The 24,357-nt window shown below is 40.7% G+C and overlaps 1 protein-coding gene across 1 annotated transcript; it reads left to right on the forward strand.

Annotated features, from left to right (window-relative positions):
• Nucleotides 1-12,087: 12,087 nt before the first annotated feature.
• Nucleotides 12,088-12,963, forward strand: LOC105091282 (vomeronasal type-1 receptor 4). The gene has a single exon (XM_010982749.2). It carries the CDS (start codon nucleotides 12,088-12,090, stop codon nucleotides 12,961-12,963), a length of 876 nt encoding a protein of 291 aa, XP_010981051.2.
• Nucleotides 12,964-24,357: the final 11,394 nt, after the last annotated feature.

Raw genomic sequence — 24,357 nt, forward strand, 5'->3', positions numbered from 1 at the left:
TGTTGGGAAAAGATGACAAGTGTCACAAAATGGGACATCAGTTCATGAGCAGACCAGCTTGTAGTGGGTGTGGCTTAGTGGGTCTGACTCAGTGAGCCCTGTCATCTACTCAGAGAGGTAAGGGCAGGATGGCTTCTGTCTCTGTGTCTCCATGCTATTATTTTTTCGTGTGTCTAGAAAATCCAACAGTCAATTCCCAAGGAAGAATGACCAGAAGCCCAAGGATATGAGGCAGATAAAAATTCACTACATTCACAATCCGCCCCTAAGACCCCCTACGTCCCAGAATGAGAAGGTGCTACAGAGGGGACCGGTGGGGCAGAGGACTCCCTTTCCAGAAGAGAGGGGTACCAAGGTAAGTGGAAGCGTGGATATTTTAAGAACCAGGGGGTCTGCGTGAATCTCAAAGAGTGTTTTTTTCCATGGAAACGTCTATCTTATGACTCAACTGTTCTTCCGTATCCAGGGCTAGACTGGTTTGTAGTATCCTCGTCTGATGATTGGCCCATCAGATCCTCTGAGGAGTAATCTTATTCCCTATTTAGTGTCATGTCCAGCTAGGTGTTTGTCCAAGGCCCCAAATCTGGTTCATTTCTCCCATCTTTAGACACTCAATTCTTTTCCCCTTGATCTCTCTCTAAAATGCTCTGTGGGCAGCCAGAGTATCTCGAATTCCTGGTGGTTATGTTCTCTGTCCTCTATCCCAAATTCATATCCAATGTCAAAACTCTGTGCAACACAAGAAATCTGAAACAGTGCCTGCATTCAGGGCAGCACCTGGGTCCGTGAGAAATCCACATGGAATGGCACAGTCAGCCCCTAGCCCTTTGTAACCAAGGTTCCCCATCCACGGATTCAACCAACTTTGGGTCCTGTAGTAAGGACTACAGTACATATTGATGAAAAGTATCTGAGCAGAAGTGGACCTGCCCAGGTCCAGCCCACCTTGCCCAGCTGTCATCCTTTGAAAGTTGCCTGTGATTCCTGTGGACTCACTGCCCACCCTCCTCCTCTGCCCACAGGTGAAGTGTAGGAAGTGTGGAGCCTTTGGGCACTTGGCCATCAGCAAGTGGTGCCCCAGCAAGTGCTGGAGTGGGGCCCCTGCTGCTCAGCCTTTGGGCTCCAAGAATAAGGAGAATCTGGAACCCAAGAAGCCCCAAGACATCCAGACTCCGGGATACTTTACCAAGCCTGGCAGAGAGATGGAACCAAGACGGAGGTGAGGCGTCCAGGGCCAGATGACCCGGGCAGTGGAGCTGAGGGGTACTGTCTTACACAGCTACCCCAGGTGCAGGGAGGGTGACTCAAGAGACGTGGACAGGAGCTTTGTGCCCTGCAGGGCTGCACACTCAGAGCTAATTCTAGTCCTGAGACTCCTGGGAATCACTAAGGGGGAAGGGCCAGAAACTATCCGGGCAGGATGCACGGGGCAGGCGGAGAGGCAGTTGCGTCTATGTGAGTGTATTTAATGAGGAAAGCAGAGTGGGGAAGCGGGTGCTCCCGGGAAGGAGGGGCTGCCTCTGACGTGATGGAAGGACTTGCCTTTGCTAAGGTCTCAGGAGCTTGGATGCCTCCATCACCCCCAAACAAGGGTGGGGCCTGGGCTCTGGGAGTGTTCTTGGTCCCCAGTCACCAGTGAGGACAGGAAGGTGGGGGCATCCAGACACTTAATGTGAACTGTCCTGCAGGCCACAAGAGCAGCAGAGAAATCCTCTCGCACGAAACATTCCCAGAAGACCCCAAGAGGAAAAACAGAGACTCTGGATGGAATCCACGGAGCCGTGTCCCTTTGTGAGGGTGAGTCTTGCCCCTGCTGCCTTGCTCTGTTTCCCGTCTCAGTCCCTGTTTTGCTTCACTTCTGTGCCCCTCATGGGTGTGGGGTTATGTTAAACCCAGGCTGGCCTCTAGGAGTCCTGTTTCATTTCTGTATTTTTCATATTCCAATTTATTTTGAACTTTTTTCCTATTTTGTGCAAGAGGACCAGCGAATGCTCGTGGAGGCATTTCAGTGCACGTGTGAAGTGTTTTATCAGATGCCTTCTCTGACTTTATGTCAAGGCATCTTTTAACTTGTAAATTCTCCCAAATGCCCCCAAACCGATAGACACTGTTGACATTCTTCACATCGTGTAGGGAAATGTTCTAAACCTCGACCTTAACAGCAGACAATATTGGGAAAGTTTTTATTGTCTGTTCTGACAGGCAAACCACTCAGATTAGTATTGTAATTTTTCCCCTTGACCACATCTGAGGGGGGTACCTCTTCAAGTGTGTAATGATCATTTGCATGATTTTTTCTGTGAAATTTAACTTTGCATGTGTTGTTTATTTCTACTGGGTTGTTTTCTTCCTCCTGTTGTAGAAAAGATCCTAGGGTATATTGTTAACTTCCCCGTTTTGTTTTAGTCTGCCAGTTTTTCTCTGTCCTAAGTTGTTTATTATTTTCCTGTGTTCCATTAGGCTGTGGTTGAAATTGTCGGTCCTGGACTGCATCCAGTTTGCTAATTCTGACTCCTGAGGTGTCTAAATGATGTTCTTTCTCCCACAGCGTCCCACCCGGCCGATGCCTGTCCAAACGTCCAGGAAGAGGTCTGTCCTGGGCCCTGTTGTCACAGGTCAGCCACCGGTCAAGAGACCTGATATGAAATGATCCTGCCCTACACCGTCTCTCAAGAAAGCACCTGAACTGGGTGCTTGAGAACTGAAGAGTTGAGGTGGCCTTTAGTGCCTCACCCGTCAGGCTCTAAGGAGCTTCCACCAGGAAGTACAAGTCAAACTTCCTGGTGTGGAGTCATAGCCTAGCTGACAGTCTGCAACACAACAGTGTGGCCAGAACTCTAAATTTAGCATCCAGGCATGAGATGAGAAGTCTTCCCACGTCCCTATCCAGACTTACCAGAATCCTCTCCCCAAAGGCACTCAGCCTATCCTCAACCTCCCAGCCCAGATCGCAGTGACCTGGTCTGGGGCTGTCAGGCGTTTCCACTTCCCCTCAGGACACCTGGACTTGAATCCAAACAATCGGCCCACATGACCAGGGAGACACAGCCTGATGCCCAGCTTTGACCTTCAGGCTCCACCCAAAGCACCTTGCCTGAGTCCAGTCGAGATCTGCACTGTCTCCAACCCCGACCATGAATATTTCAGGCGAGCTGGACAGAACTGTCTGTATGAGATGGAAGAAGGGATGGTCAAACTTTGAACCTCAACTGCTCCCACCTCCTTTTTCTCAAGAAGCCTACACTTGTTGGTCAGAGCCCTGGCATCATGGAGGAGTCTGAGGGACAGGTTGTTCAGTCCCATTAAGCGTCCTCTGCAAGGACCTCCTGGTCTCTCCCCTCCCTGAGTGACTGTGAGTCCGCCATGGACAGAAGGCTGGGTGTCAGGTCTCGTGTGACTGGGAAGGGACGGAAAGACTGAGGACTGAAACAGTGTAGGAGCACCTGTGTCCATGAGTCAGCACTTCCCCAGGTGGTGCCTGAGCCAATGCTGCAACTCCCAACAATATTGGGAGTTAGGAGACAGACAGCCTGTAAATTTTGTAAATGTATGTTGTATTTAAAATGGAGTTTGTGAAATTGTCAAGCATAGTTATTTGTAAGTTAGGTATATAAGAAACAGTCAACACAAGGCAGCTGTGTTATATTACAATGTCAGTAGAGAGCTGTGAAATTCATCTGTACAGGTGAGTAAATGACTCACATTTGGGCAAGTGGGCAAAGGCCTTTTTATGATTTTGGAAAATGTTTGCACCTTGTAAACAACAACCTTTTGAGTGTTGGATTTTTGACTCTGAGGAAGAGTTTTAGTGGAAGCTCTCTACCTCGTTTAATGGGAAATACTCTCTTCCCTTTGTAGATTTTGTTATTAAAAGCCATTGCAATATTATGTTTGATTGATTTCTTTCAATATGAATAAAATTTCTCTTGAAATGGAACATATATTGCAGGTGTTTTGATTTTTTCCTTATCATCTCAGGTCAGTTTTCTTTATTTTTCTTCCTCAAATTTTATTGAGCCGAGTAAAGAGGACCTGGGTCCATACAGTGAAATCCAGGGACCTGTAGCTTTTAAGAAATACAAATCCTCAGGCACAAACCAGCTCTTCCGAGCCAGGCGCTTACTAAGAATTCCAGGTGTTTGCCATTTAGGCTGAAGTGTGATGACCACAAAAATGAACGATCTCAGTCTGCACAGCAGAATCACACAGTGAGCTTGAAAGCTGCAATGACTCTTTCCTTCCCCCAGACATAAGCATTCACTGGGTTTGGCTTGAGATGTGGGCTGAGATCATTGAAAATATGTGTATTGGTCTCTGTCCCCACATCCCGGCTCAGAGCTTGTAAAACTCATTGTCAGCCGAGGGGGGCTGAAGAGGGATCCGAGGAGGTGAGCTGCTCAACCGGAAGAAAGCGCGAGGAGCCGACATGGGGCAAAACGGCACTTCACCGCAGTACACGCGCGGGTGGCGCGCGCTCCGGTGCACGTGCTTGTCCTTTTACTGCGCCCGCACATGCGTGTGTTCGTAATGCTGGCTCCTGCCACCAGCGCATGCGTACATGTACTTCTCAGCTCACACACATGCAAGTTGTTGTGAGCTTTGACCTGGGTCCCACGACCTGCTCACTTACGACTGCCGACACGCGTGTAAATTCCTAACTGATGAGAGTACCAGGAGCATATATTGAAATGACCTGAGTGGGGCTCCTATATGGAGGCTGATCAGTAGAAAGACCAAGCCACGATTAGAAGCTTGCAGTTTTCAGCCCTACCCTCATCTTCTAGAGAGGGGAGATGAGCTAGGAAAGGAGTTAATAATTGGTCATGCCTATGTGAGGAAGCCTTCCCAAGATTCCAATTGTAGGGATTTCGATGAGCTTCCAGAGTGGCAAACACACGCACACTGGGAGGAGGAAGCAACCCAACGCCACAGGCACAGAAGCTTCTGCGTTGGGGACCCTCTCAGAAGGAAGGAACTACACAAGACGTGGAAAACGGAGTTTTTCCTTATTTAAGTGGGCATAAGGATTCTTAAACACTCTGTACTTATTTGTAACATCCTCACTGGAAGGAGAGGGCAAAGATAATGCCCCAGTAAACTATTTTCTCTTTTTCATTTTTTGGGGAAACTCTGTCCTGAATCAACAAGAGTAAATGGCTCACAGCACACCAAAATGCTGATTCAGGAGAGGGTAGCGGAGAGGGTTTATCCACAAGGCAGCCAAGTGAGGAGACAGGGGGACAAGTCTCAGATCTGCCTCCAGAAAGGAAAGGGGCTTGTGGTACTTTAGGGATAAAGAGTAGAGAAGCAAAAGGAGGTGGGTATAGCTCAGCGGTAGAGTGCCTGCTTGGCACACACAAGGTCCTGGGTTCAATCCCCAGTACCTCCATCAAGGGATGAACAAAGAAACCTAATTACCTCTCCCTTTAAAGGAATAAAGAAGCTGGAGTGGTGATTGGATTTGTTCATTTGTTTAAAGAATAAATAAAGCTAATTACCCCCCCAACCCCCCACCCCCAAGAAAAGAACAGATGGTGGCGGTTTTAGCCCTATGACATCAGAAAGGTCCCCAGCACATGCCCAGTTGGCCCAGCTGGAGGGTTGTGGTTCCTTTCCACTTAACTGGCTCTGCTAGAACTGGACACAGCTGACTCCAAGTTCCTGGAAAACAGGCAAACATCTCATTGCTTGGGCTACCTGCTGCTTGAAGGACACACTAGTCTTTGTAGTATTAAAAGGGCCTCGATTAGTGAAGTTGGGTTCCAGGTGAAGTGGATTTAACCAATGATTACCCGTGGTTTCCACATGTGGCTCCGTGCATGATGGGAGTTGAACTCAGTGTTTGCCACACTTCATGTCGTTCCATCTTCCTAAAGCTGTGATTGCCAGCGTAGACACATGGGTGCTAATGAGAGATGGTTTGCCACCTCTGGAGCTTCCTGGGTAAAATCTGAAACTGGCACCACATGAGGAGGGACAAAGAGAGCCTGAAGAAGGAGGCAGATCACTCCAGATTGGTAGTGGCAGTTCTAATAAGCGAGGAAACTTACATACAAGGCTTGTCTAGGGCGGCCACAAGAAGAGTGGATCTCTGTGCCTGCCCATCAAAATCTTAAAAGTTTATGCCGTCCAGGTGGTCTCAGTAACACTTTACTCTTTCAAGGCTGCATCCTTGGAGCAGCTCCCACTGTGAGAACAGCAGGCAGAGCTCACATTCCAAGGACAGCGGAGGGCTTCTTCAGAGACAGTTTTTGTTAATCTCTTCTCCTATTCATCTTCCTCCCCCTCTCCTTCTTTAATGGCTCATACTTTAAAAAAAATTACTTTGTATGTTTCATTCGTTTTGGTGGAAAAATGTACATTTGGAATGCTCTGTGATAACATTGAAAATCAGATTCTGCCTGGTGATGGCTAATTTTAGTATTAACTTGCAAGACTATGATGCCTAGTAGAGACATGGTAGTGAAGGTGTTTTTCGGTTGTGGTTGACATTTAAATTAGCCTGTTCCTTTCCAGGCTTTTGGGTCTGTTTTTTTCCTTGCCCCTACTGTTGTCCTTTGACCTATGCTGCTGAAGTCAATACTTAATAGCTTTAAATGCTGGAGCAAAAACTGTCTGGGAATCTGCCCCAGTCCTGAGGATGCTCTGATTCTGGTGAAGCAAAGGCAGGCCCTTCCCCTTGTCCTCCAGGCAGATCAGTCAAAACACTAAAGCACAATTCTTTGTATAACTCCTTCTGGTAAAAGCTGTATGCACTAGAGTGTGTGGTGGCATCCTGTGACTGCCGTTCACATGGGGTGTTGGTGATGGGAGTCAGGCGATTTCATACACTACAGCACTCTCTTAGGACAAAGCAGCATCGTTTTCCCTCATGAAGTCTTCCCCTGACTGTTGTCTGTTAATTGCTGCAGAGTTCTGCAAAAGCCGATTCTGATGGCTGATTTTTTTTTTTTTGCCAGCTCATCAGTTGCTTTTGTGGAGAAATGAAACCTTAAATTTTCTTTTTAAAAAAATATTTTTGTTGAAATATAGTCTGTTTACAATGTTGTGTCAATTTCTGGTGTACAGCACAATGCTTCAGTCATACAGGAACATACATATATTTGTTTCCATATTCTTTTTCACCATAAGTTACTACCAGATATTGAATGTAGTTCCCTGTGTTATACAGTATAAACTTATTGTTTATCTATTTTATATATATTAGTTAGTATCTGCAAATCTCAAACTCCCAATTTATTCCTTCCTGGTAATCATGAGTTAGTTTGTGTTCTATGTCTGTGAATCTGTTTCTGTTTTGTAAATAAGTTCGTTTGTCTTTTTTTTTTTTTTTTTAGATTCCACATATATGTGATATAATATGGTATTTTTCTCTTTCTGGCTTACTTAGAATGACAGTCTCCAGGTCTACCTATGTTGCTGCAAGTGGCATTATTTTATTCTTTTTTATGACTGAGTAGTATTCCTTTGTATAAATATACCACAACTTCTTTATTCAGTTATCTGTCCAAGGGCATTTAGGCTGTTTTCATGTCTTAAGCCTCAAATTCTCACTCCATCACTCAACTGTCTGTTTTTTAACAAAGTTTCATTGGAGCCCAGCTCCACCCATTCATTTACATATTGTTGTCTGGACAAGAGCAGAGTAGTTTACAAAGCCTACGATTGTTATTATGTGGCTGTGTACAGAAAAAACAATTGCTACTTATGATGTAGATTTATGTTTTAGTGTGTGTTTATAAAATTTGGGAAATGAAAGAACACTGAAAAGTCCTTTTTAGGGTCCAGGACTAAGTGAGGGTGACACGAGATTGGTCTCAACGGGAAGAAGAAACCAAAATTCATTCAGAGCCAGCTGGTCTTGGATTCAGAATAAGGAGGATACAGAGATGAGGGAGTAGGTTGCAATTTGGTTGAAACTACAACATTTTATGAAATGTTAAAATATCTTCCTTTATGACATCAACATTGGAGACACAGATTGGTAAAAGTTGCAGGTGAAACATTTACAAACCCTTTAATTTTACTCAGTGCACACTCGTAAGTGTAAGTGACAGTGTTCCCATTGGCGGCTCCTGGGGTAGGTTATAGGAAAAGTGTGTCTCCTAAAAAGTACTTGCCGAGTTAGTATCACACATCTCAGATAGTTTTGGAAAATGACATCAAATCCCTTCCCATCAATTCATTATTTTACCCTCCCCTAGGAATTAAAGAGCTTGGCCTAAAGGACATTTTTTGGGAAAACCCCAAATGGGTCATGATTTTAGATTCTCTGTTTATATCTCAACATTCCTAGGGAAATTTTTCTTTATGCGTTAATTTTTTTAAAGCATCAACACTCAAAAACACACACAATTCATTTACATAGGTCTTGACTTTTAAGCCCTGAAAACACACACCCAAAAACCTGGAATCCCAAATTTCAGATTTGTACCTGTATTTGTAATTGTAAATGTGTGCAATAGATATTTGTACACCTCACCAGGCTTTATGACAAATTGCTCAATTATCACCCTTTCACACAGGCATTCCATAGATACAGTTTGAAACTGGCACACCCTGTCACCCTCTGTCACCTACCAAATGCATTTTCAAGGTACTCATCACTGTATTACATTTTATGTAACTAATGCTCACTTATCCCCGTTGTCTTAATCCTTTTAGGCTGCTGTAAAAAAAAAATACTACAGACTGGGTGGCTTAAATAACTAGAATAACTAATTTATTCCTGACAGTTCTAGAAGATAGTAGGTTCTAGACGAAGGCACCAGCAGATCCTGTGTTGGGTGAGGGCCGTCTTCCCGGTTCATAGATGACCATCCCCTCCCTGCGTCGTCACAAGATGGACTGGGGGAGAAAGCTCTTTGGGGTCTCTTTCTAATTACATCCTCCCTGAGAATCCAATCACCTCTCAAGAACTCCAGACCCTGATAAGATCAAACTGGGTGTCAGGATTTCAACGTACAAATTTTGGGAGGGCACTTTCCATCCATAACACCAATAGAGAAAAGCCACTTGGGGCCAGAGAATAGGTTTTGTTTTCTGCTAGATCACTAATGAGAACAGTTCCTGACAGAGAGCGAGTCTTTCATTATCACGCTGCTTTTCTTCTCAACGTGGCAAGACAGCTTCTGTAAAACAATGAAGAGTGAAGGCTGAGGGGCAACCTTCCTACTTTTATAAGGGCTGGTCCTATTTACTATGGAAGTGGAAATCCCCAAGGAACCTTTTCCATCTTTGTGTGTGTGTGTGCGCGCGCGCTGCTTCTGTTTAAAGGGTGTGATGGTTCATGTATGTGTCAACCTGCCCAGGTCACAGGGTGCTCACATGACTGGTTAAGCATCATCCCGTGTGTGTCCCTGAGGGTGCATCTGGGTGAGATTAACATTAAACAGGTGGACTGAGTAAAGCAGACTGCCCTCCCCAGTGTGGATGGGCCTCCTTCAGTCCCTCCACGAACTGACTGGAACAAAGGTGTTAAGTAAAGAAGAATTTGCTCTATCTTTTTGGCTATCTGGAGCCAGGATGTCGGTTTCTTTCCTGTCTTCTAACTTGGGCTTAGACTGGTACTTACACGATTGGCTCTCCTGGATCTCCAGATTGCCAGCTACAGATCTTGGGATTTCTCTGAGCCGACACCTTGTAATACACCCGCCTCCTTCAATATGTAAGCACATTATTGAAGTACATACTTGGCACGTTGACTGTGTGCATGTGGTTTTGTGGGTGTGAAGGGAAACGTGTGAGTATGAGTATGTTTAACAATGAGTGTGTGTGAGTGTGTGCTTCTGAGTGTAAGTTTGTTCTGGAAAGTGCATACGAGAATGTGTGTTAGTGTGTGAGGCTATAGTGCTGTGTATTGAGTGTGCGTTGCAAATACACGTGTGTTTTCATGTATATGGAAATGTGTTTGAGTGTGTGTTTGTGCACATGAACCAAAGGGTTGTATTCAACTGTGGCTCTATTCTGACTTGGATATGGAGAGTATTAAATAGATGACATGGGTGAAATTGTGTATTTGTTTTTAAGGAAAAGTAAAGAATCAATTGGACCTCATTTTGAGTTTCTAATTCATTACAAAAGCAATTAAATCTCAATGCTGAAAATTCAGGAAAAAGTAGGTATAGAAAAATGGAATCATCCAATGCTACTTACATTTGGAAGCAGCACTGACTTAATGCTTCCTCCAACCGTTGGATCCTGGTGCTTTTCCATTTGAGGGACTCATAAACCTTTCCCTTTCTGTAGATGTTGTTCTCTTTAGACTTCTTATCACTAGTGGAGAGATCAACCTTGGTAAAGTATATTTTCCTAACAAATTTCCGTATCATCTACACTTCCAAATAACTGGCGCTGAAACATGAAAGATCACCCAAGGACATCTCACGTCAATGATTGACATCATCCTCTTCTCTTTGACTGTAACACCTTGCAAATCCTTTTAGGTACTTTGATTTTACTTCTATGATTCTAACTTAAATGATGGGGCATTTCAGCCATCTGGATATTAGAAAGTACTCAATTTTCTGTAGAATTTCTCAGGAGAGCAGAGAATGCAGTGAAATTCTGCTGTTTCAGCGGGGAGGGATGACTCAGGGGCAGAGCACATGCTTAGCATGCACGAATACCTGGGTTCAATCCCCAGTACCTCCATTAAAAAAACATACAAAAATAGTGAAAACAAAAATAAAAAAAGGAATTCTGGTGTCTCCCTGACATTCCCTCTTCTGTCCTGCATTCCCTGACAGGCAATTTTTGCCCTTTTCCTTGTGAACTTCAGTCTACCTCCTGGAATTTGTGCAAAAGAAAGAGCCTCTTCCAAACACTGCCGAGGTCTCTGGGGAGATGCTAACTTAGAACTTGTCATTGTTGTTTTCAGTAGCTAGCCACTGGGAAAAAGTTTTTCACAAATATTCTCAGCTTCCCACATCTGCATACTCACTGTAGCTACAGGTGAAAAGATAATTGCGGTTCCGAGGGGAGGTGAGGTCACAGAATGACAAAGTCATATACAGGGTCTGGCTGCCGCCCTCCCACATGAGCTGCTTGCTGTGACCATCACCCTGAGCCCACCTTTCTGGCAGTAGGAGGTTTTTGGGGAGTATTTCCTGTTTCAATTTGAGAGGCAGGCTGAAAAGAAACCTCTCAGGAACGTGGGTAAGTGATCCTATCAGGAGAAGGGATTGTTCTGGGTTTGAAGTTGATCCAGTCCCAAAGCCACACAGGAAGGAGGAAGAATACTGAGGCTTGAGCTGACCTAGTAAGGAGAGATGGGGTCCTAGACCCTGCAGCAGTCCCCGATGTCTCCTAATGTGATTTAGTATAATCCTCAATGACAGTGATTGTGGGAGTTCCATCCACGAAGCAATGAAACCTGATTTTAAAGGTGCTTAAGGACTGCAGTTTGAAATCAACCTGCTTGTGAGGCTTCCTTTCAGGACCTAGAGACTAAATTTCAGGATTACTAGAGCTTTGGTATTAATACAGGGATCAGTCATTCTGGATGGCAATTGCCGTACTAAGAAAGTTTTCTCTAGATCTGGGAGTGTGAGGTGCTTAATGGACAGTGTGTTGCTACTAAAAACACCTGTGGTCTATTGATTTGATGAGACTTTTTCCCCCCTTGAATTTAGGGAAGCAGCACTTAAGAGAGAATAACTTTTATAAATAATGGGTTTCTGATTTCGGGTTCAAACACATACCATGATATTTTCCCTGCTTTAAAAATTCTAACGTCAGTCACAAACTCTGGAATTTCCATTTATAAATGACACAATATTTACAAAGTAAAGTTTCAGATTTGCATAGAAACCAAAGAATAAGGTAGTAACTGCTTGTACATTTTTCATAGCAGTGATTTGGATGTTGTAAGTCTTCTTTAAAGGTTATACATACAGCTCCTTGAGCCTAATAATAAAAATGATCTAATGAAATGTTTCTCAGTGAGAAATAGAGTAAGTGGAGAATACTGGGTTTTAATTGACAAGATACCAGTAACCCATTCTTTGTCTTCCAGCACAGGATCCTTTGGCTCTGTACACGTTCCAGTCACTGGGAACCAGCAGAATGTCTTCCAAGGATCTGACAATGGGAGTGGTCTACTTAACACAGACTGTAGTTGGAATCTTGGGGAATGTCTGTTTTCTTTACCATTGTCTCTGGAGGTCAAGGCCAATAGATTTTATTCTTAAGCACCTGATGTTAGCCAACTCCTTAGTCTTTCTCTCTAAAGGAGTCACCCAGACAATGGCAAGTTTGGGGTTGAAACTTTTTCTCAGTGATGCTGGATGCAAAGTTATTTTCTACGTTCACAAGGTGGGCAGGGGAGTGTCCATTAGCACCACCTGCCTCTTGAGTGTCTTCCAGGCCATCATGATCAGTCCCAGGAGCTCCAGGTGGGCTGAACATAAAGCAAAAGCTCCCAAGTATGTGGGCATCTCTGTTTCCTTATGCTGGTCACTAAACATGATGCTTAATAGTACAGTTGTTTTGTATGTAACTGGCAAATTGGGCAAGAAAAATCTCACCCGTAAAAGAGATTTTGGACACTGTTATGTTGAATTTCTTGATGAAATCACAGACTCATTGAATACGGTATTGGTTTCAATCCCTGATGTGTTCTGCTTGGGGCTCATGCTGTGGGCCAGCAGCAACATGGTTTTCATCCTGCACAGGCATAAGCAGCAGGTCCAGTATATTCATAGGACCAGTGTCTCCTGCCAATCAGCCCCTGAGACCAGAGCCACCCAAAGCATCCTTGTCCTGGTGAGCACCTTTGTGTCTTTTTATACCCTCTCCTTTATCTTTCACATTTACTTCTCTGTTGTAAATCATTCCAGTTTTTGGCTAGTGAACACCTCTGTACTAACGTCTGCATGTTTCCCAACTGTCAGCCCTTTTGTGCTCATGAGCAGGGACTCCAGTGCACTCAGGCTCTGCTTTCCCTGGATAAGGATTACATAAATGTGTGTATTTGCACAGTGTCCAATTGTCTCTTCATCCCCCTCAGGGTCCTCAGCCCATGTATGGGATGATAACTTTACAAGACACTGCTGAGTAAGACAGACCAAGCTTCTGCTCTACAATAAACAATCCAATACGATTATCAATGAGTTATGATGGAAATATTTACACAACTGAAATTTTATTAATACTTGCAGTGGAGGAGTTCAGAGTCTATGGAAGAATAAAATGAAAGATTCTTAAAAAAATCTTGAGATTTTGGAGAATTCATTGAATGTGTAACATGTATGTAATATGTATGCTGGGAAGTTAAGCAGGTTTGGGAGTGTAGGAAATGTTTTGTGAATGCCAAGCAGAATGAAAGGTGGTCACTCTGGATACTGAAGAAATAAAGATGCTCTCATAAAACACTGGGTACCATAGAGTGAAGATGGAGGATAAGTCCAATTTTTGGGAGTTGTGGTTTTGAAGTCCTCATGATGAGATTTGTCTGTGACAGCTTTCGAGAGATGGTAGTCATTTGAAATACGATGTTATGAAGAGAGAGTAGTATATTGAACAGTATTATATTGAAAACATTTTCATGGGAAAAAGGGTCGGAAGGAAATTCAGTAGGACAAAATAGAGCACAAAATATGTTTTTAGTGATTTTAAAAGAAACCAAGTAAATGTTGCCAGTGGGAAATGAAATGATATCTGGGAGGAACTAGCATGCATTTGAGGATCAATAGAAGGTAGATTTGTTCTTTATTCTGTGCAAATGTCACCTGGGAATGTTGAAGAAAAGAGGTTCAAGTGCGTTTTCATGTCTGTAGGTGAGAAAGAAATGAGTCTGTGGTAGAGTCTTCATTCATTTTGGAGAGGTTGAGACCAACCCACTTGAAAGGCTAAGCCAGGAAATATTTTGTGTGTGTGTAGTTTCTGGCTCGTGGATTTTAAAACGATATTTCCTTAATTTTATGAAAGATTTCAAAATGGCTCTCTCTGCATTTATCTTATGAAAGCAGAAGCAAAGTAACGAAGTTTTAGAATTTTTAAAAACAAAAGAATTAATTTGACAGCTGGACTTAACAGATATATATTGAACATATGCCACAAAAATAGAGAAAGATGTTTTATCTCATAAGAGACACTCGAAAATACCAGATTATGTCACAAGCAAGATATACGTGTGTGCACATGCATATATCCATGTGTATCTGTCTAAAAATGTACATATAGGCATACATGTTTCTATGCACATTTTTTATCACTTAAATGTATAAAATCAGTTATGTTTGTTTTCATCAGTTAGCAGTACTGCAAGAGTGTAAATGAAGAACTCAACAATGAAGACTAATTACAATAAAAACAAACTATTTAAACTTAATGTCTCCTTTATCTGCTGTGTACACTTTATCTGCTATGCCATGGTAATTGTCTCATTGGTTACAAAATTGTGTGAAATGTATATTTCACTTTTGTATTAAAATCGTTATGTTTTCACTCTATTTTTTGACAAAATATCCAAAGGGATATTGGAAAAATTGTTTGATTTTTTCAGGACTAATTAGTTTTTGATGGTTAATATACAAATGAATATATTTGGAATTAGAGTCACCTACTTTGTGCTTTTTTATTTTTTTAACTTTTTAAAATTAAAAAGTTATAGTCATTTTACAATATTGTGTCAAATTCCAGTGTAGAACACAATTTTTCAGTTATACATGAACATACATATATTCATTGTCACATTTTTTTGCGCTGTGACCTACTTTGTGCTGTTTATGACATATGTTTCATTTTCTTATTTCTAACCTCTTTGTTAAGTTTTAAAAATAGTTCTATATTTTCCCCTTTCTTGCTGGAAGTTGTATTCTCAGTATCTCATAGTTACAGTGTGCTTTTAAAAATTACTGATAATACAAATTATATAAAACTTTAACATTCACATTTACAGTATCAGGGTTGCATCAAACTAATGTTTGCCTTTTTTCCCAACATTTTGTAATTGCTCATATGTATATATATTCAGATATATAAAGATAAATGTGTATAAATATACATATATACACATATTTAAAGGCAAAAGTGCTAGCTCAATGAAATTTGAAAAACAGAACACATGTCTGTAAGTAACATGTAAATCAAGAAACAATACTGTCACCCTCCCCGAATTTCCCCTCTACCCGGTTCCAGGCACTGACCCCAAGAGTAACCACTATGTTGACATCTAACAGCGCACATCACTTCCAGCCTGTTTTGTAATTTATACGAATGAAATAATGCATTGTTAACCCTTTTGTATTTGGATTTTACATCTCTTATGTTGGCTACGAAACCATTTGTACAGTTACATGATGTTGAGAATTCCTGACAATTACTGTATAGGATTCCATCGTGAGAATATCAATTAATGAATTTAATCATTCCACTGTTCAAGAGCAAGTGGCTGGTTTTCAGGTTATGACGATTATGAATATTGCTGGTATATAAATCCTAGAATTTGTGTTCTGGTGACCCATGTAAATATTTATGCTGGTTGCATGTGTAGCAGCGGAATTGTTGAGTCACAGGTTTATACGTGTTAAGCTTTTTAAGATACTGTCAAACAGTCTCCAAAAGTTTTGTCCTTATCTTCATAGATATCTGCAGTTTATGACATTTCTGGTTTATCTAAATTCATGCTAATACACATAATTTCTGTCATTTTAATTTTCGCATTGTGGTTGGTACCACGTGGGAGTTTTATTTCCACTTCCTGATGACTAAGAAAGTTAAGCATCTCTCCACGTGTTTACTAGCCACGGATGAATGTCCTTATTGAAGTGTCTTCTGGTTTATTTTGCTTGTTTTGTTTATTGTCTTTTTTTCCATATTAATCTGTAGTTCGTTATTTTTCTTTCTTTCTTTAAACTGAAGTAGAGTTGATTGACAATGTTGTCTTAGTCTCTGGTGTACAGCATAGTGATTCAGTATACACACACACACATATGCATATATACATATTCTTTCTCATTATAGGTTACTACAAGATACTGATTATAGTTTCCTGTGCTATACAGTAGGAGCTTAAAGTTTATCTATTTTACATATGGTAGTTAGTATCTGCAAATCCCAAATTCCCATTTTATCCCTGCCCCCTTCCCCTCTGCTAACCATGTTTGTTTTCTATGTCTGTGAGTCTGTTTCTGTTTTACATACAAGTCCATTTGTATCATTTTCTTAGATGCCACACGTAAGTGATATCATATGGTATTTGTCTTTCTCTTTCTGGTTTACTTCCCTTAATATGCTAATTTCTAAGTCCATCCATGTTGCTCCAAATGGCATTATTTCATTTTTTATGTCTGAGTATTATTCCATTGTGTCTGTATATATACACACACACCCACACACACCCTTTTTATCCAGTCATCTACTGATGGATATTTAGATTGCTTCCATGTCTTGGCTATTTTAAATAGTGCTGCTGTGAACATTGTGGTGCATGTATCTTTTTTTCTTTTTTAACACTTAATCAATGTTTATTTGCCACTGTTATGGATATTAAGATGTAAATTTTTTCAGCAGTGTGGGAATCACAAGTTCGAATTCACACAAGCAACAACATGGTTTACCTGCTCCTGTCAAACATCAGGGAATGTTTGTATTTATCAGCTAACGTGGCTCCACCCTATGGTGTTAGCACAAACACGGCTCACAATTCACAAACATCAGTTTTAAAACTAAGCGAATCTCCTCACATTTAAAAATGTGGATGTGTAGCACAGGGAAATATATACAAGGTCTTGCGGTAGCTCACAGCGTAAGAGAATGTGACAATGAATATATGTATGTTCACGTATAACTGAGAAACTGTGCTCTACACTGGAACTTGACACAACATTGTAAAAGGACTATAACTCAATAAAAAATGTTAAAAGAAATCTGAAAAACATTAAAAAATGTGGATAGATTCACACATTTCAAAAATTGTGTATAATAAACTGTAACATTTGTATACTACATTTACGTAATGTAATTTATGTTTGCATAAAATGTAACTACAATATGTATGTTTTAAAAAACAGGAATGTTATCAGTTGTTATGCAGAGTAGAATAATGGATGATTCTTATTTTACATGTTTTAAAATTTTCAAAAATTTCAGCAATAAATATGTGTTGATTTTTAATCAGATAACAGGGTTACTTTCCATATTTATAGTTTCATAATCCTAATCTTTTAAGTGTCGTAAAATATACATAACATAAAATGTACTATTTTAGCCATTTGTAAGTGTACAATTCAGTGGCATTAAGTACATTCATAATGTTGTGTAACCATCACCACTATCTGTTTCAAGAAAGTTTTTTATCATTCCAGATACTGTATACCCATTAAACTCTAACTCCCCATTCTTCCTTCCAGTCCCTGGAAACTTCTTTTCTACTCTCTGTTTCTCTGAATTTGCCTATTCTAGGAACCTTATGTAACTGGAATCATAAGGTATCTGTCCTTTGGCTTATTTCACTTTCATAACATTTCGACATTCATCCACATTGCAGCACATGTCAGCATTTCATTCCTCTTTATGGCTAAATAATATTCCATTGTGTGTTTACACTGTGTTGGGCTCATCCATTCACGTACTGATAGACACTTGAGTTGTTTCTCCCTTTTGTCTACTGTGAACAGTGCTGCTGTGCACACTGGTACACAAGTATCTATCTGAGTCCCTGCTTTCAGTTCTTTGGGTATGAACCCAGGAGAGGAACTGCCGGATCACATGGCAAATCTACATGTGACTTCTGGAGGATTTTGTTGTCCACAGCAGCTGCCCCATTTTACATTCCCAGCAGCAATGACCCAGGGCTCCAAATTCTCCTCCTCCTTGCCAACATTTGTCATTTTCCATTTCTTTGGACAATAGGATTCCTAATGGGCGTAAAGTGATATCACTGTGCATATAAGTTATTTTTCTATAATAAAACAGATGAATACAAGTATTGATAGCACTTCCTAATGTCAGACACTGTTCTGAAGATATAATTTATTTAATTCTTATAAAGGCCCAGTGAGGTGAGTACTGTTATTATCTTCAGTTGATGGGTAACGAAAGTGAGGCACAGGGAAGGCCAATAACTTACTCAAAGTGACAGGGCATGAAAGTCGTAAGTCACCACAGAAAAACTAAAATAGAGAGAAAAGTGACACAAAGATGAAAAACTCACAATCAGATCAAGAAGAAAAAATCAGCATCAAACATCTAACATTTTCCAATTCATTCTAAATAATTGAAAGGAACTAAAAATAAATACATTGTGTTTTTCACCTGTAAGTTTCCACTTATATTATTACAAACTCATTGTGAACATGATTTGTTAGGGATGCAAACGTAATTTAGAAGTGCCATCATGGAGAAACCACTTCCATTTGTCAGACATCTAAGTTGTCTCCTCCAATTATTTTCTTTTTAACATTTTTTATTGATTTATAATCATTTTACAATGTTGTGTAAAATTCCAGTGTTCAGCACAATTTTTCAGTTATACATGAACATATATATACTCACTGCCACATTTTCTTCTCTGTGAGCTACCATAAGATCTTGTGTATATTTCCATGTGTTATACAGTATAATCTTGTTTATCTATTCTACAATTTTGTGATCCCGTCTATCCCTTCCCGCCCCCTAGGCAACCACAAGTTTGTATTCTATGTCTATGAGTCTGTTTCTGTTTTGTATTTATGCTTTGTTTGTTTTTGGTTTTGTTTTTTTTTAATTTGATTCCACATATGAGCGATCTCATATAGTATTTTTCTTTCTCTTTCTGGCTTACTTCACTTAGAATGACATTCTCCCGGAGCATCCATGTTGCTGCAAATGGCGTTATGTTGTCTGTTTTTATGGCTGAGTAGTATTCCATTGTATAAATATACCACTTCTTCTTTATCCAGTCACCTGTTGATGGACATTTAGGCTGTTTCCACGTCTTGGCTATTGTAAATATCGCTGCTGTGAACACTGGAGTGCAGGTGTCATCCTGAAGTAGGGCTCCTTCTGGCTATATGTGCAGGAGCGAGATTCCTGGGTCATATGGTAAGTCTATTCCTACTCTTTTGAGGAATTTCCATAATGTTTTCCACAGTGGCTGTACCAAACTGCATTCCCACCAGCAGTGTAGGAGGGTTCCCTTTTCTCCACAGCCTCTCCAGCATTTGTCATTTGTGGACTTTTGAATGACGGCCATTCTGACTGGTGTGAGGTGATACCTCATTGTAGTTTTGATTTGCATTTCTCTGATAATTAGTGATATTGAGCATTTTTTCATGTGCCTATTGATCATTTGCATGTCTTCCTTGGAGAATTGCTTGTTTAGGTCTTCTGCCCATTTTTGAATTGGGTTGTTTATTTTTTTCTTATTAAGTTGTATGAGCTGCTTATATATTCTGAAGATCAAGCCTTTGTCCCTTTCATTTGTAAAAGTTTTCTCCCATTCTGGAGGTTTTCATGCAGAAGCTTGTAAGTTTCATTAGGTCCCATTTGTTGATTCTTGCTTTTATTTCTATTGCTTGAGAAGACTGTTCTAGGAGAACATTTTTGAGATGTATGTCAGATAATGTTTTGCCTATATTTTCTTCTATGAGGTTTATTGTATCTTGTCTTATGTTTAAGTCTTTGATCCATTTTGAGTTTATTTTTGTGTATGGTGTAAGGGAGTGTTCTAGCTTCACTGCTTTACATGCTGCTGTCCTGTTTTCCCAACACCATTTGCTGAAGAGACTGTCTTTATTCCATTGTATATTATTGCCTTCTTTGTTGAAGATTAGTTGACCAAAAGTATTTGGGTTCATTTCGGCTCTCTGTTCTGTGCCATTGGTCTTTATGTCTGTTTTTGTACCAATACTATGGTGTCTTCTTGACTGTAGCTCTGTACTTTGTCTTAAGTCTGGGATAGTTATTCCTCCAGCCTCTTTCTTTCTCTTCAGTAATGCTCTGGCAATTCTAGTTCTTTTGTGTTTCCATATAAATTTTATTATGATTAGTTCTAGTTCTGTGAAATGTGTCCTTGTTAATTTGATAGGGATTGCATTAAATCTGTAGATTGCCTTGGGCAGTGTGACCATTTTAAAAATATTGATTCCTCTTATCCAAGAGCATGGGATATCTTTCCACTTTTGAAAGTCTTCTTTAATTTCCTTCATCAGTGGTTTATAGTTTTCTGTGTATAAGTCTGTAACCTCTTTGGTTAGATTTATTCCTAGGTATTTTATTACTTTGGGTGCTATTTTAAAGGGGATTTTTTCCTTTAATTTCTTTTTCTGTTGGTTCATCATTAGTGTAAATAAATGCAAATGATTTTTGAACGTTAATCTTGTAACCTGCTACCTTGCTCAATTCTTCGATCAGCTCTAATAGGTTTTGTGTGGATCTTTTAGCATTTTCTATGTATAGTAACATGTCATTAGCATACAGTGACACTTTCACCTCTTCTTATCCAATTTGGATCCCTTTTATTTCTCTCTCTTGCCTGATTGCTGTGGCTGGGGCTTCCAAGACTATGCTGCATAGGAATGGTGATAGTGGCAGCTTTGTCTAGACAGCTAATGCCTTTATTATTTATTGAGAAGATTTTGAAGATCTCATTTAGCCCCAGACATGCAGTTTTAAGGGGGCTGTGATTTTGAATTTGGTAAAGAAAGTCCTTCTGTCAATTTGTTAAGCTGGGTTAATGTGGGCTGTGTTTACATTTCAAAAGATAAGATCAATAACTTGAAGGGACAAAGATAGAAAGTGTAAGTTTTCTCCTAGGAGTTTTGGAGAATTTTTGTCTATTATCATAAGATAAAGGGTAGATTTTATTTAATTGTTTCCCTTTGTAAATACAGGAAAAATTTGCTGCAATATCCTGATCTTTTATAATACCTATACGCATTTTGAGTGGAACTGGGGTGGGCTTGGGGTTGGAAGATTTAAGTGGGCCTTGATTTGTTTCTAGTTGCATTTCTAGTTTTGTGGAGATTTTTCAATAAAGACAGTTGTTTCTACTAGCCCTTGAATATTGGCTTCCAGCAGATCGATTTCCTGATAATTTGTAGAAGGGCCTGGGTAATGGCTGAGGAGACAGGTTAATGTTTTCCTCTTTTCAGAAGGAAAATTGATGTTGGATATATAGTTTAAATCTAAGTTTTTGCATCTCAATAAGGGATTCCCTAAGGCTAGTCATTGCCAATGAAAATTGACACTTACCATCTGCCTCTACAAGGACTGGGTCATGTTGGCACTTGCCACCTACCTCTGCTTGGATTAGGCCATGAGCTGCTGCAGCCGCTGCCCTCCAACACCTTCTGAAAGGTGTTGAGGCTGGAGATCAGGAATGGGGCGCTCTGTGCTCTGGGAAAACTGGCAGAACAGTCCTTCAGAGAGTTAGATGTTTTCAGGAGAAGATTTTAGAAGCCCAAATTCTTGCATCTCCTCAAATCTAGAAAGACACTAAAGTCATTTATGGTGACTCTGCTCCTTGTGACTAGCAGCAATCTTCTGTCTTAAGTGTGTGCTTGACCTCACATACCCTTCTTCACTAAAATCATCATACTGAGCTCCTCCCTGCCTCTTTGGAGCCATTCCTCAGAGCTACCTGAAATGCCATCTCCCAGGCTATAGTCCTCATTTTACCCCACATAAAATTTTACCCACAGCTCTGACGTTGTGTGCTTTTATTTCATTCAACATCTTTTTACTTTCTCCCACTTTCAATTTGATCATTGTACTAATATGACAGTTGTAATTATAATGAGGGCTCCTAAAGTTTTTCCTTACATATTGCCAGTTTGAAGGATCCATATCTGTCCATTAACTACTGGAATCTTGTTTTCAAAGCAATGGAAACCAATAAACATTTTTTATAGCTTAACCAAAGATGCAAAAGTTATCTCACTGGAGATGATATAGCCTTCACAAGATCCAGAAAATTCACTCCCAGAGTTAGTCTAAGAAAGTAAAATTCCTTCATTGGTATAGATGTTAACAATGTATAGAAAAAGCTGTCTCCAGTTTCCCATGGGTATGTGATGTGCCTTTAGTCCTAGACATGCAATTCTGAGACACTACGGGGCATTGATGGAATGAGGCTTTTCTAGTGCATTCAAGGGAATGAGGGTTGGTTAGGCAAACATCCCTTGTGAACTGAGACCCCTTGTAAGCATCCTTGTGGAATTGGAATGGCTGGACACAGAGTGTGCCTGTGACTTCTTGTCTTCGATCTTCTGCCTGGATGAGTGATCAGCAAATACACTCCATAAGTTCACCTTCCAGTTGGCAGAGATCAGAGGGTGTATTCTCACTTGTCATAAAGCCAAACACTGAGGACATAGAACAAAATAACAGCAACATCAAAAACCATCTGGATTTTACCTGGGAGAATCACAGTAAAATTGGTCTTTATTGACGCCAGTCTAATGAGAAATATTATTTCACGAATCTATGGTTCTGTTAAAATAGAAGGCTTGTAAAGTGCCTCTGCCTTCTGCTCTATGGTCCTTCCTCTTTATGACAGATGAACCAACAGATAGAAACAAAGGGAAACAGTGACCATTTGTGGGAAGGAAAATAATTAAAAGAAAAAAAAAAGAGAGTACTCATTTACAAAAGCCAAAGTAACTGCCCTAAGGAACTGGCTACAAAATATTTTCCCTGGCTAACCTAAAATTAGATACAGAAAGGACCCTCACCACTTTCCCTCAGCAGACCCTGTGGGCAGAAGTCTGGGAGGCTGACAAGGTAGGAAACCTCACATCTTGTTGGCCTTGCCAATATCTCAGGATGTAAAAGCTGCAGCTGCCTGGAGGCAGGGAATTGGGTCCAGCCAGTCTCCTTACTGGCTAAACACCTGTTCAGGAGGAGGAAATACCCCCGCTATTTCTATTGAGGTTTGGTGGCTGGTCTAATAATAAAATTAACACAATATAGGTTAACAGGAGTAAAAGATTTAATTTGTGTCTACAAAGATCTCCTAGACAAAGACCTAATGACTAATAACATGGTATTGATTAGTTTTCTTTTCTTTTCTTTTCTTTTAGTGAAGATCCTGGGAATTGAACCCAGAACCTTGTGCATGCTAGCCATGTGCTCTACCACAGAGCTATACCCACCCCCTGGTTCTTATTTAGTCAAAGATTTACACATAATTGGCTTGAGAAGTACATTATTAAAGAAGTCACAAGATCTGTTTATACAGGCTTCTCAGTGCTGAATTACCTGCCTTTAGTGATGAGGATGTCTTTCAACATCCAGAAGAGGGAGGGCACATTTCACACGGGAAATATATTTTTGGCTTTCAGGGAGATAGGGGAGAATCAAAGTGTCCCTCTTGCATTGGCCATTTTTTAAGTAACCTTAATTTAAAACCATCCACATGCTGTTAAGGAACTAATTATGCCCCCATATAGGGGCAGACTGCTCTGGGTCTCAAAAAGTTGTAGATAGCTTATCAGTAATCTGCAGATGGTTTCCACAGCTGCAGATTAAACAGTCTATAAACTTGGGATGCCTCCACTAAAATTATTAATAATTATTGAGTTAGGTATTTATGACCTTGATAAATGCATCTCATTACTATTATCATTGCTATGGATGCTGACGTTCATTTAAGAGCAAAAATATTTACCTCTGTCTTGTAAACTGAGTCATAAATGCCATATTTCATGAGATTAAGGGATAAACAATGAGTCATTGTCAATATGCCTGTAATTTACATATTTGTGATAGATTTCTGTGATTTTTGTATTTTATTCTAGTGAAAGCAGACCCGAGGTACTCTGGAGTCATGGGTCATGAGAATGTAGGGGCTGACAGCCGGGAAACATGCAGTGATCAGGGTAGCAGTGTTCTTTAACCAGAAACTAGGATTGTTAAAAACTGCCAAACAAATGTGTAAGGCACAGGAAAGTGTCCACAAAGAAATGAAGAAGCACATCATGACAAGGATGCTTTGGGTAGCTGCAGTCTCAGGGGAGGGTCTAGGAGACTGATTGTTCCTGTGAACGTACTGGACACGCTGCCTGTGCCTGTGCAGGATAAAAACCATGGACCCGCTGGCCCAGACCATCAGCACCAAATGGATACCATCATGGAGTAATATCATTGACACAAAGAGTGACTTGGTGATTTTATGACAATTTACTGCATAACAGTAGCCATGATCTATGTTGTTCAAGGTGATTGTATTGTTTATTCTGTTAGTTATATGGAAAGGAACCAAAATATTTAGCATCATGGTCAAGATCCAGCAGAGGATATTGGAGATGCCCATGTACCTGGGAGCTTTTACCTTAAGCTCTGCCAACCTGGAGCCGCTGGGACTGATCATGATCACCTGAAAGATACTCAAGATGCAGGTGGTGCCCATGGACACATCTCTGCCCATTCTGT

Source organism: Camelus dromedarius, chromosome 9, assembly GCF_036321535.1.
Source record: "Camelus dromedarius isolate mCamDro1 chromosome 9, mCamDro1.pat, whole genome shotgun sequence".
Lineage (NCBI taxonomy): Eukaryota > Metazoa > Chordata > Mammalia > Artiodactyla > Camelidae > Camelus > Camelus dromedarius.